At 38.4% G+C, this 14,435-nt stretch overlaps 1 protein-coding gene across 2 annotated transcripts in view; it reads left to right on the top strand.

Moving 5' to 3' along the window:
* Positions 1–14,435, top strand: part of CRIM1 (cysteine rich transmembrane BMP regulator 1) — a 176,742-nt gene that overhangs the window by 116,828 nt on the left and 45,479 nt on the right. For both annotated transcript variants that reach the window (XM_066315930.1, XM_066315931.1), the window contains 2 exons: positions 2,653–2,835; positions 6,849–7,046. In XM_066315930.1, the coding sequence (XP_066172027.1) occupies positions 2,653–2,835; positions 6,849–7,046 (381 nt within the window). The remainder of the gene's footprint in view (positions 1–2,652; positions 2,836–6,848; positions 7,047–14,435) is intronic.

The raw sequence follows: 14,435 nt of genomic DNA, 5'->3' as shown, positions 1-14,435 counted from the left end.
AAAAAAAAAGGAACTAAAAGGCATTTCAGAATATTGTGGTGGAAGAGGTGCATCATTATAATTTTAGTGTGTTGTTCACTCTTTCATCAGACTTCCACCTGGAGTATCTAAAGCTAGATTTCTTTGTTTTAGTGCATGTTTTGCCTTGACTCAGTCTCAAGACTGGAGTCTTACAGATGGTTCTAACAAAAGTAATCCTTGTCTCATAGTTGGATGTATAGGCTTAAGTCTATAGTTTAGTCTGGATATATACACTTACCATAAGGCTGGATGGTAAAAATACACACGTAGTGAAATTCTGCAGTGGTTTTCATTGTAGGAAAAAAACATACTGTTTCCTTACAGGATTTGCAGTTACTTGCAGTAGTCTTGTTTGGACATGTAAAAATAACGATAATTAATGGGAGATGATGTTTCTACTTTCTAATGAGGCAGGAATTCATCTCTCCTGTTTGGATATGGGGGAATCAGTAAAAATCTGGAAAGCTGCAATCAAAGCAGTGAAGCCAGAAGCAAATGGATTAAAGGCCTTTTGAGTTTTGTTGGCACTTTTCCTTTCTGAGATGGTTTTTAAACCAACAGCTTGAGCTGCATAAACTTGAAATATTTCTCAAGTGTTTGTTTATGTGAATTGCTTTCTAATGAGGTCATAGCTATTTTCCTGAACACAGTGGTATTTCCTCCTCTTGCTCTTATTTTTAATGCTGCTTTCTACGTTATGCCTTGAAGACAGAACAGGCATATAAATATCAAACATTGCTCAGGATACTTCCAAGTTTCAACTCTAATGCTTTACAGTCATTTCAAATGACTCAAGGCTGGATCACAGTGTATGCGTATGTTGAAAGAAATACTTGAAATGCTTTAGTTTTTAAAACTTTTTTTTTTAAAGAAGACTTTTGTCACTGTCAAGAGAAACTCAGATGTAACATTCTTAGCTCCCAAAAGTTAAGAGAATTGGGGTGGATTGAAAGCAATCTGCAAGTGCTGATTTTTCAATTAAATATATTTCATCTCCTATGTGAGATTGATCAATAAGAAAAAGAAAAATCACCTGAGCATAAAATGGGTACAGTTTTCAACTCTATAGGTCTAGGCATTATATTTCTAAGTAAATAGTCTTTACCATCTGTTCTACAGAATCAGAAACATGGACAATTGTCTTTTATTTTCTTTGCTTTTTTGCCTCAAATGCAGTGAAGCATGTTGGGTTTACCTACAGTATTTGATAATGTTGTTGCTGAAATAAGTAGCTTCCTGTTTGTAGAACCTTTGTTTTTGCAGACTGCTAGATTTACAGCTTCTGAAAAAAACAGACTGGTGGACTAGATACTGCTGTACTTCAGGTGGCTTTTTTCACAAATTTTGGACTAGTGTCATAGGAGGCCAAAATTTTATTCTGAAGTGAGGAAGACGGAGGGGGCTTAAGTCATTGAGTAGTATAGTGATGATACTGTGAAGTCATGGTTTCCTAATGACTAATGTGGAGTACTCTAGGCAAACATAAATTTGGAATGTATTTTCTACAGTGTCTTGAATCACAATGATTCAGGCCTAAGCCATGGAGCTGCACAGTGTCGTGGAAGGGGAGGGATCAGTTGGGCTGGTTAAACTGAGTGAACTTTGCTGGCAGTAGATGATGGAGGTGGATTCATAAATTGGGGTAACTGCAAGGTCAAAACCTCTAGGAAGGTCTTATATACATGATGTGCAGAGCTTCTTCATAATCTGGAACCAAATCTCATTGTTATAAAATAATAATATTAATAGTGAGAAAAAGCTGATTAAGTCTGCAGACTGTTTCATTGATTTAATTAGCATCTTATTTTCCTCCTCTTTTTTTTTTTTTTTTTTTGAATGTTAACAAGCCAAATGGGCAATGTTCATCCCAAAATACCTTAAAATTTTGAGAGGCTCTTAGTTTCCCACAAAGTTTGGCTTTAATTATATGTCAAGGTTCAGCTGTAGATGGAAGCATACAAGAAATACCCATGTTATATTTTTGAAACAGTAAAGTGATCATGTAACTATTATTACAATTGAGTTTTTTGGTTTTGGGGTTTTTTAATGGGAAATATGGTTGTGAGTCCGCTGTTACAACTCCAGGTTGCTTGAAAAAAGAAGTGTTCAGTTCTACATAACAGATCATGCAGTCATAAAGTGTTTGGGATTTGGTTTGGGTTTTTTTTAACATATTGATTGGATAGCTTTAGTGCAATTTATCTTCCTGAGTACCAAGTCCTACAGAGAGGAAGATTACACTTAAAAAACATCAGAAACTGTGTTTTTAAAACAGAAAAACATTATTTCATGTGATGAAATTTGAAGTAGCTTCAGGTTCATTGAGAATGAGAAATATTTAGCACCTACAAAGAAATACCAGCCCTGCAGCCTTTTCCTGGGATTTTAAATTAGACTTTTAATTGTACACAGTTGCTCGGAAGATTATTTTGAACAGCATTTTGTTTTCTTCCATTGTTGAAGCAGAAGATAAAATATACCATGTTCTTAAAATGAAATTGTATTTTAGTTTACCAAATGAAAGAAAAATCAACTGTTTCTTTTATATCTGTTTATGTCAGTAGCAACATAAGCTTAACTATTTCCTGTTTTAACAATATCTGTAAAATCCTTTTTTTTTCTTCCTTTCAGAAGTGAAGCCAACTTGCATATTTAACAGCATGGAATATGATGATGGAGACATTTTTCGGATGGATGCCTGTCGATTTTGTCGGTGCCAAGGAGGAGTCTCTATTTGTTTCTCTGCCCAGTGTGGTGAGCTGCACTGCGACAGCTACTATGTGCCAGAAGGAGAGTGCTGCCCAGTGTGTGAAGGTACAGTCTCTTTTGTCTCTTTTTAATTTTGTTGCTTTTTTTTTCCTTTTTTTTTTTTTTTTTTTACTTGCTTGTTCAATGGAAATGAGCAAACAAGAGCTTTTGTTCTTCTGGAATTTGCAGATTCCTCCGTAATTCAGTTTATTTCTATATTTTTGCCATGCCTGAATGTTCTGTCATGTTCTTTGCAGTGCTTCTCTGACCTTGACACTGCATCTTAGACATGGTCGAGCATGCAGTGCTTTTTGGGGGGCCTTCTTGACAAACAGCCTAAAAAGCTGTTTCTAATTTCTACACAGACATTTAGACAAACATCTTCCAGAGCTGCAGTTGTGGCCCTGAAACAAATTTCTGTTGCTTTGCAACCTGCTTCTTATTCTGTTCAGCTAGTGTAAATTCCTTTCCCCTGCAATTACAGCACAGCAATGGGGCAGCAATCCGATGTCAATGTTTTTCCTCTTCCTCCTTTGCTCTGCTGGGAGCCTTGCTAGGCCTGCAGTCCTCCTGAAAAGGGCTCTGTGGGAAATCTCACATGGACCCTCTTGCTTGTGTTAGAAAGTATTGGAGGCATCTTCTGCCAGAATACAACCAAGATTCCAGTAGAGGAAGACCAGGGTGGTGCTGTGCACTTACCTCTTGCCTCAGTGAGGGTCAGGTAATGGCCACCAGGTAATCAAAAGGCCTGTGAAGCATTTCTAGTCCCTTCGTTTAAATGTGGGCATAGAAATATCTTCTCAAAGGGAAAATCTGAAATCTCCTCCTCAGAGGAGAGGAATCTAGTAATTAGTGTGAATTTCAAACACTTTTCAGTCTCCTTAATATCATTATTCCTGTAGTTCTTTTCAGGAGCAAAGAAGCCAGATCCATTATACTCATGTTTTAGTCCCAGCAGAGAAATAGAAGTACCCCATAAAAATACATCTAATAGAGGCAGCTGTAAGAGCTGGACCTTCTCATTCAAGACAAGAAATGGTGAAAAGTGGCTTGTTTTGTTACAAGCTACTGAAAGCTTCAGAGATTTAAATTCAAAATCTGGATAATAAAATATTGGGTGGGTAATTTAGGAAGTAATTTTTAAAGAGTATTTGTAATTTTTTAATGTATTGGTGTATATTTTATTTATTTTAGTGTAAGTTTGTATCAGGTTGATACATGGTGTTCACATGTAAAGAAACTGAAATGCAAGTGTTGTAGGTTTAAGTATTGCAGAGAAATACCAATCCATGTTTGCCTGAGTTTAAGACCTGGCCTAGACATTCATTGCTGACTATACTTGAAGGTAGGATCCTAGATTTTTGGTCTTTCCTGCTGCAGTTGCACCAACACTTACAAGCACCTTCATACTGTAAGTAAAAAAACCCCCAAACCTGTGCAATACTGTAATGACAGATTGAAAAAGTCTAGAGAAGGCGTGTCTGATGTGGTGAGTCCCTCCCCAAGCAAGTGCAGATCCACTCCTGAAGACATGACTGTATGAGCTACTGACTTGATAGAATATATAAAATCACTTGGGTTCATTTCCCAGAATTATGTTTTTTTCTCATATGTGAATATTCTAAGATTTGGCATTATGAAATCATTGCAACAATACATATAGATATATAAGTAATCTATCTATACATCTGTTCTATCTGTCCTCTCTGTCATATTTAGATTATGGGTGCTGATTTTCCACATTGGACTTGCAGATCCAGATATGTCCTTTGTCCTCTTTGATGATTTAAATATTCAGCTACCTTATTATTTAATCAATAAATTGTTCTGTCATATCATCATACCACAATAAAATTGGATTTCTCCATTTTTACAACATTTGAATCAGACTAACAAGAAAACTTGGTAATGTCTCATTTCAGGTTGATGACTTGGTGTGTATTAGTCTGCACTCGAAATTTCTTCTTTAAGACAGGTCCTTAGTAAGAATAAAAGGATAATGTTATATAATTATTAGGTAGTATTTTTTTTTCCTAGTAATGAAAAAGTGCTAAGTTACAGGGTCCTTTGTCAAACCACCAGTGCTGTATGGCTTGCTTCCTTCTATTGTGTATTCTTCTGATAGGGGTTATGGCACTAAATGAAGGAAGTCTGACTTCTGAATTCTGAATGATTGGATAGTAAGATACATGGTAGTTTGTACTAGAAATTCCTCTTGATTTAGTGGCATTCTTTCAAGTGAGCCTGGACAGCAAGCTCCATTAACATATTATAATTGTCCTGGTTTCTTTAAACACTTCAAAAAAAAAAAAAAGGCAAAAAAAGGTGGCTCTGGTTCCTCTTTAAATAACCTTGGTAAAGCTGACAAGGTCAAGTATTTTAAATGGGCAGAACATATCAGCCCACCCATTCATGCTTTTCTAGCTGTTGAAGAAGTGGCATTTTTTTCTACCTGCTCTTCTTCTGTTGAGTATTTCACAACTTGTTGCCAAGGTGATTAGTTGCTTCCTACAAATATTTACCTGATTATAGAAATATCAAGAAATATAAAGCTTTTTTCCTCCAAGAATTCTAAAATGGTAAGTACTGAATTTCGTGGTAATTGTGTAGTACAGGCACAAAAAACCCTTCTTGACTTTACTCCAGGAGGAATTCTTTTTCAGTGTTCTGCAGACTGTATCAGCATTAGGAGATGTAATTTGCTGGACTCAATTTATAGCTTTAAACACTACTGACCTTTTAAGGATGCCAAGAACTTTGTGCTTTGAGTTGCATAGAAGACTATTGTGAGCAGCACAAGCCTTATATGCCTTTTCTGAGCATTTTCTGTATTCCTCTGCCAATCAGAATCCTGTGCAGCAGTTGGATGATAAAATTCACTTCATTTCTTTGTGTATGATTTGATTTTTGGCTAGGTCAAACCATTTGTTTACAGATGCAAGGTCATCCTAAAACATGAAAGGTACAAAGCTAAGAGTTCAGGAGGCATTTTAATTTTTGAATGTGTTATTTTCACAATCATCTGGTTTTAGGCTTAATCAGAATTCCACTAAAATTCTGAATATTGGTACAGTTCAGGATGGGGATGACACTGTGTGCCATTTCACTCCAAATGTTTGGAGTGTCATTAAGTGCCTTAGAATAAGACACAACAGCTACTGGCACTGCTACAGGTTTTATCTACATTTGAAATGCATTGCCTTCGTTCCAAAGGGGACTGATGAAACTTCAAAGAAATAATCCAAGTTTCATTCAATCCTTTTTTGCCTTCAGATATTTTTATATAAACTTATTTTTCCCAAGTCCTTCCAATTTAACACTCCTGGAAAATTAACTTATAATAAATAACTTGTGCTTATTTGATGTCTGGTAATAAAGATGTTTTCAGGTATATTTATTGCTTTTAACCTATTAGATTTGCTTTAATATGTAATTTGTAGTATTTCTTGCTTTGCAAACCTGACCTACTTACTGTACATTCTCAGATAATTCATTTCTGAGCCTGGCAGTTACCTTCTATTAGCCACCATGATAAGTTGTATACATTTACGTAATGTATGTATCTTTTTAGCTATTACTATCAGTGCAACTTACCACATCTCTGGACTACTATTATTTCTGAAGAGTAAAAGCTGCTTTTATTTTAAGTAATGGGTTAGCTTATACAGACTTGCATGGAATTTGAGGAGAAATCTTACACAAAGTATGCTCCCTAAAATTCTGTTATTATTTAAATACCCAGATCTTAATTTGATTGCCAGCAGGTAAGTGGGACTTGTGACTTTCAAAGGGCAAAAACTTCAACTGAAATAAAATTGAAAACTGACCCTGTTCAAAAAGGTAGTATATCTCCAAAACTGGGATGAGGTGCAGCAACAAATATGTCTGAGGCCTCATCTTTACTCATAGCGTAAAAAGGAGTTGCAGTGCTGACATGAGTCATTCCAGTGGGTCATTTAGAAATGTTGGCATGACAAAGGAATCAACAGATCCAAGAACCATTTTGCCACGAAGAGCAAAACCAAAAAATTAAAACGTTATTTAAGACAAGCATTCTCTTTCAATTGCTGTCGTTTCAGACCGGCTTTATCCAGTCAATAACCCTGCTGGCTGCTATGCCAACGGGCAGATCCAAGCTCACGGGGACCGCTGGCGCGAGGACGACTGCACCTTCTGCCAGTGCATCAACGGGGACCCGCACTGCGTGGCCACAGCCTGCGGGCAGAGCTGCCTCAACCCCGTCAAGGTCCCTGGGGAGTGCTGCCCCGTCTGTGAAGGTGAGACTGGTATCCCCCCATCTGGCTTTGGGTTACTGCTTACCTGGCAATTATCAGTTTATTTTAAGATTTTGGAGGATGGAAGAAGCTGTTGTGGCTTCAGCTGGTTACTGAATAGTTGCTGAGGGCGGCAAAGTTTAGCATGGTTTAACTACCCCTGTATGCTGGCAGTCCCTGGTACTCTTTCAGCAGTTTAGAGGTGGTTAAGATCAGAATCATTTACTAACTTTTCTCTTAGCTTTGCTTAAACCTTACTCATAAATACAGGAGAAGTTAGAAGGTCAAAATGTTTGTCACTAGGTATTGCTGTTATTTGGATTATTCCTGATTTCTTCTTCATCACTGTCATTTAGTTGCAACTAAGAATCTCTTTGCACAACATAGTTTGATACTGGACGTAATTATTTCAGTGAAACTTATAAAAAGGGATATTACCTGGGATACCTGGGAGATAGGTTAAATCTCAGTTATATCATATACATGTATTTCCACAAATGAAAAAATAATTGTAAAGTTGAAAAATTAATCTAACTATGAAGTAAAATGCTTGCCCAGCCTGACAATGGAAATGTGAAGACTTGCAAATTGAGACATTAAAAAAAATATTTTTAATTGTATATGTAAACGTACATTTAGAGCTGCATTTTGTGGAGTAGCTGTTCATCAAGAAAAACACTAGATTAACTTAGACATGGTTTATCTAGACCTAGAGCCATCTTCACAGTATGCAGACAGTTGTGGGTGCTTAGTGAGTTGCCATTTAAGTTTCTCATTCCATCCCTGATTTAAAAAAAAAAGAAAATAATTTTGTATATCTACATGTGTCTCATGGCTCTTCTTGGTTTGCAGTATTCATCCAAGTAAACTCACTGGGATACATTTTAGGATAAATCTGAGGAGCATAAGTATTTCTTACAGGTGCTCTCCAACTCCAGAATTTACATCACTAGGTATGAAGAAGGTGTTTGATGCAATCTGTAAAAGCTGCCAGTGAATTGCACGACTTGCACTGAGTTAATGTCACTGTTCTGAAGCAGGTTAACTGCTGTTATTCCTCAGTTATCACCTTAGGACGGGTATTGCAGAGCCTGTGCTGTCACCCCTCATTATCTAGGTGTTTGAGCCAGGTTGGGAAGGCAGTACAGAGAGGCTGATGGAAGTATTTTCAACATATTAATACACTGAGAGGATTCTTTTCCTCGAATGAGGGAAGGATAGGCAAATGTCTCTGTTTTCCCCCTCCGGACTGGAGAAAACAGATGAGAGATAATTTAATTAAATGCATATATATATGTATGTGTATGTATGAATGCATGTAAGCTAATTATGAAGACTTGTGGGAAGCAAACACAGGGTCAAGTGTAGGCTTCCATCCTTAATTGCTGAAGGTTGCAACATAAACAAGCTGGTATTTCATTAACACACCACAATAATGCCTCTGCAGTGCTCTCAGGACACAAGCTAGGTCCTCTGGAGCAGCCTGTGTAATTCTATGCAATTAACATATTTCTACTTTTAGAAGAAGGCGTAGCTACAACTGTTTAAGTCCATAAAGGTTGTTTTGTAGTTGCTTGGGTGAGTGACATATGGACTGCAATCATATTAACAATACAAATGGATGAAAACTGGCACAATAGAATTGTGGGATCAATATTTAAATGGGGTCTTTGTATCCTCTATATTATGTTTTATTAAAAAATAGTCTGACTTCTTATTTGTTTGTCATGTTAGCTGTTATTTGATGTATGCTTAATTGTAGTCCTCAAGTTTTGAGTGCATCATCTGGAGGGCAGTGATACTGTATTTTGAGGAACTTCCTTAGTTTTAAGCTTAAAAGCATTATGTTTGCCTTGGTGGTTTTTTTCAACGGGTAATAAAACTCTATGAGTGGTGGAACCAACAATTAGTAGAAGGGCTTCTAGTCCATGCTAGGACAAAGTTTCAGCATATTTAGGTACCAGTGATCAGAAACATCTGAAAACACTTGAATCCTCTCTTTTTTTTACCTTCTCTTTCCCACAGCAAACAAATAGAACCAAAACAGATTATTAAGGTCGATTATTGCAAATTACTTAATTCTGGGAATCCAGATACAGGATTATTTCAAGGATCAAAAAAATACGGGACTGTTAAAACACAGTAGTGAGTTCAGATGCTAGCACCCAAGATTTAAAAAAATTGAGTTTGCAAGAAGCACCTTTGGGTGACTTGATGAGAAGTTATTCAGCATCTGAGACTTAACAACTTATCTTGCAATAAAAATAAATTAAAAAATCCCTGAGAAATGAACCATCAAGGGTACCAGCAAATCTCTTGAAGTTATGTTTTGGGGCATCAAACAAGTTCCAGGCTGTTACGCCTTGTGATTAGCAACCTAATACTAATAAAACTACAAAATAAAAGTATTTAGATACATGAGAGCAGGCTGTTACCTGATTTGAAGTATGGGCCCTGTGTGTCTTTATGAATCTGTTAACATTTTTCTTTGAAAGCACATATTAAGAAAATCTCAGAACATTAGGAAAAAATAACAATGTTAGATGTTGACTGTCTGCATTTAACATTAAGAATGTGTATCTTAAAATTACTTTTTAAAAATGTAATGTTTGAACTGATGGCAGCGGGGACTTGTGTGTTAGCTGTAGACTTCTGGCCCACCTCCAAGGTCAGATAGCTTCATGTGTCTTAAGCCTTAAATCTGAGATTAGTAGTTTCCACTTGGAGTTTAATGCATGGGGTAGGGAACAAGTACTGTCTGCTTTCATTACAATACAGCTGTCACTTGCTAACCCAGCAGGCAAGGAGCTTCTTTAGATTTCTGTCCTCTGGTTTTCTCCTTGTTCTAAGGCTGAGCTGGAGAAGTATGCATGCCATGGGAAGACAGTTAAAAGCTTTTAACTTCCTTCACACAACTGATTTTTCCTGAATTTAGTTATATCATTTTAATGACAACCTAGTCCCATCTAAAATGCTATTTTGTTTCTGCCATCATCCAGCCACCTGACATCTCTATTCTCTTAATCAGGTAAGCTGCATGGATCAGGGCTCCTTCCCATTTTAAATCAGCTTCTTACTCTTTTTCCTGAGTATTGTTGCTGTTGATGAAGTTCTGCTGCTGATGCTCACTGTGGTGTCGTGCAGGGTTGGTGGGAACAGGGGGGAATGAGTCCTGGCTGGGAAGTTGGCTGACATATCAGTCCCTTGATTTTAATGATAATAATGAAAAAGATGTGCTGTGCCGTAATGCAGCTACAAGCAGTGAAGTAAATTTCAGGCACATTTTTTCCTAAAGAGGAAATAAAATGCATCATTGTCAGCCATTTGATACTTTTCTGCATACCACCTCATTGCACTTACATATCCACAGCTTAACCTGAATTTTGCAGTGTGCTGTATGAGCAGAAGCATTGACTGTGCTCTCCAGTTTGGGTTCTCCATCCTTCTGCTTCTCTAATTTCCTCCTGTTCAGGAAAGAGAAGCAGATTTCTTATCTGGTGTGGGGAAAGGTCTGGTGTCGGTGATAGTATGTAAGGGTCATATTTTCAACTATGCAAGTTATTTAAGGAGGAAACGCAGTGTACTTTATTTTTTGATATGTTCAATAAATGGGCAAAAATAATTTCAACTTTGCAGGTGATTTTGAAATAGTCGCTTACTAGTGATTGTAAAGATAAACATACCTCATTTTGCACTCCTTTTTTGAATGACTTCCAGTTCTAACATCTCAACACTCTCAACAAGAGCATATACCATAGAGAAATAACAGGTTTTGCAGATGAGTTTAAAATTACTTCTTTTCAAACATTGTATTATGTAATTGCATCATGAATATACTTTGCTTTTTTGCTCTTACATGTATAATACATTTCTTGATTCAGCTGTAGCTCTTACTTTTTGCATTAACTTGTTCACTTTTTTGTGGAGACTAATGTAGGATGTAGGAAATAGTTATTTGTATTTTAGAATTTTAACTATGCATCAGATCTAAAGCAGGAAGAAGAATAGGACCTGCTGAAAACCCCCTACTGTCTTAGTTTATTTGCTGATGAACCAGTTCATGCCATATTTCTATTTAGAAATAAGTGTTAGATAAAGAATAGTAATGAAGACATTTTATCACTATTTTTAAGCATGCATTTATTTCTCTTTGGACTTCTATTTACATTTGAAAGAGAACCCACTTTCAGCAGCCAGCTTCAGTTGTGTGAGCTTACTTTAAGATAAGCTCTTTAATATGCAAACTAAAACATTTAGTCAAAGACATTTCTATCATATGTTTTGGTTTGAGTGTTGAGGGATACATGGATTTGTGGGGCATGAAACTGATGAGAAAATTCTAATCAGAGCTGCTTGTGGATCTGGCCTGGCTGTGGCTCATCCAGAGTAAAAGGTTATTAGTATCAGACACTTCTGACTCTTCCTCTCTGTCTTTGATCCAAATGCTGCCGTACCTGCAATTCTGCCAATTCAGTTATTTCTTGGCTGGTTTATAATCAGTTTCAATGAAGGACATATTTGTTCCCCTAGATAAGTTTGCATTCCAGCAGCTTCATAAGGATAAATTTTTTTTGGCTTACACTTGCAAAAAGATTTTGCTGCCAGAGATCGCATATAACATACTAGAAATTCTGTGTACAAAGATTCTTGAACTATGAGCACAGTATGTCAGCACACAAATGTATTCAGCCTTTGACTATGGTAAATTCAGACCAAACTAGAACATTCCCATGCCCTCATAAAGAAAATCCTGATGTTCTTACTACCACTGTGAGGATTGTAGAGACTGAAGTTACATAAAAGTAGCTGTTGACACTCTTCTAAATTATAGACCAAGATGGAGCAACTGTGATATTTCTGTTACTATAGAGAGTTGATTTGTATCTGTTCTCCACAGTAAACCCTTCTCAATTCTTAAGATAGTGCTGTATGTGTATCCATGGTGTGTATTCTGTGTGTGTGCTATGCAATACGTGTTCCCATGTTGATTGGATGCCCAGATTGGTTTGAAATGTATAATCTTCTGAATGCCTGCCTTGGGTTTGCTCGATGTAGGGAAGAGGGTAACAGTCCCCTCACTTCAGTCTTGCCTGCTGCTGCTGGAAGTGCAGGCTGAGGGAGGTGCTTGAGATGCTTTACACTGGAGCTCCCTGGAGAGATGATGAGGAGGAAGAGACAGGAGCATGGGGGGTAGGTACATGAAGGAGAGGGGTATTTATGGATGTAGTGTGACAATACAGTGGGTTTGTATATGGATTTAATTTCCAAATCTGTGGGCAGCCTCTCTTGAGTTGCATTGTAGCTGGTATCCACCAGTATCTTTACTAGCTCTTTTTGATGTTTTTACTAGCTCAGATCAAAGCTACATTTATTTTAGCTATAGACAACAAAGCTAAAAAGAACAGCTAGTGTCTTGGAAGGCCAAGTATGAAATTGTGTGTGTTTTAAAGCAGAGAACTGACAAAAAGATACTGACCAAATTCAACAAGGGAAAATACAATATGTTATGCTGTGAGGAACCAGATTAATTTTGATTTTTGACTCAACATTGTTTGACCTGTGATATATGGGGGAAGGGCTGCACATGTGCCACTTGCAGGAGGCAGCTAGGAGAAGATGGAGGAGAGCCCTGTCTCTAGGAAGACTTTGCCTGACAGCAATTTCACGTCTCACATGGAATAGGCAGTCAGCAGGAGACCACCAAGGACACTGTGTCCTCCAGAGAAGTTCTTCAGTCGAGTGCCAAAAGGTCTCCACCAAGGGACTGCAGTTAAACATTCAACTGGGCTGGTGGTCTCCTGCCAGTGAGCAGACCTTAGCAGGAGCTGGGGAGTATAAAAGTAACTGTGTCACAAGCTGCTGGGCTCTTTTTTGCCCTCGCTCTTCTTGCTTGCTCTCGCTCACTTGCTCTCCCTTCTTGCTGGCTGGACACTTGTTGAACACCTCCTGTGTCCTGTCCTACCACTTCCAACTTCCTCGCCTGCTGCAGCCATCCTCTGTCCTGCTCCTGCCCAGGTTCCTGCCTGAGCCACCTGCTTCCAGCCCTGTGTCACCGATCCAGCCTGTCACTGTAATCCCTGCTGTAACCCCGTCCAGGGTTCTGGACCTCCTGCCTGATCCCCACACACCTCGTGTCCAGTTCCTGTGGCCACAGGAGCTGTGTCTGTGGAGTTGTGCCTGTCCAGGAGCTGCGTGGGCTCCTGGGCGCACAATGGGCACACACCCCATATGATCTCAGACACACAGAAGGCTGAATTCCTTTCCAATGGAGGGGTCACCACTTGTGACAGAGGGTCACACGTGTGGCTGCTGTTAGGAGCACGAAAGGATGAGGCAGGCCAGCAGGAGGTCAAGCAGGAAAGCTTCTACTTTATTTTTCCGACAACATATTATATACAGTTTTTCAGACAGGCCAAGATTGGCTACACAGGTAGCCACCTCTTTGACCTCGTTGGTGAACATCACCATCAATCATCATTCTCCTCCTAGAGAGGAAGAATGTAAACAATTCTAATAATATACATAGTTTACTTGAAGCTGTGTGAGAACAAAATGCAAACAGTGAAAAGCAGGCAAACTTGAGGCAACACCCATGGTGTGTCCGTGTGGACTTCGATGGCACACTCCAAAGTTCTGGTGGCAACCCGTACGTTTTCTCTCTCCCCTCTCTCTCACCTCTCCCCCACCATTACTTTTCCTTCTCCTTCCTCCTTTTCTATCTTTCCTACTCTTCTTTAGCTGGGCATCACCCTTTTCACTACCAATAATTCTCAGATATAACACTTGCCTCTTTTGGCTTAATTCCGTCCTACTCATCTGTTTTAAAAGAGCCCCCTGCAGTTCCCCCTTAGTGGAATGTTACATGCTTGGAGGACATTCCTTATGAGTCCTGAACCAGACTGACTGTTAAACAGCAGCTTTTCAGGAGAGGTTTGGTGATTATGGGGAAAGAACATGTTGAACATGGATTAGCAGGGCCTTGAGAAGGCAAATACCGTACTGAAATAAAGATTAGGAGGAGAATTCACAAGATCTGAAGTAATGCTTTTTGCCCTCTTTCCTGTGGGTCGGTATGTCCCTGGATGACATAGTAGGTGCTTGGTTCTTTTCTGTACATCGCTTCTCTGATAAAGGTGGAAGCTGGAAAGCATTGGAGAGCTATGAGCACAGTCCAAAATTTGTAAAATGCATCCTAGGAAGACAGACTGAATAAATTGGATTGGTTCAGCTTAAAATAAAACTATGAAGTCAGGATGTGAACATAGCAGTCCTCAAGTGCCTGAAAAGTTGTTGCAAAGAAAAAGATAAGATAAAAAACAATGGAATTGGATTACAAAAGAGAAAGATGGGATTTAGAGGAAGGCAGAAAGTTGTTGAGGAAAACTAAATTCC

The sequence above is a fragment of the Sylvia atricapilla genome, chromosome 3, assembly GCF_009819655.1.
Source record: "Sylvia atricapilla isolate bSylAtr1 chromosome 3, bSylAtr1.pri, whole genome shotgun sequence".
Taxonomy (NCBI): domain Eukaryota; kingdom Metazoa; phylum Chordata; class Aves; order Passeriformes; family Sylviidae; genus Sylvia; species Sylvia atricapilla.
This window is presented reverse-complemented; position numbering and strand designations above follow the sequence as displayed.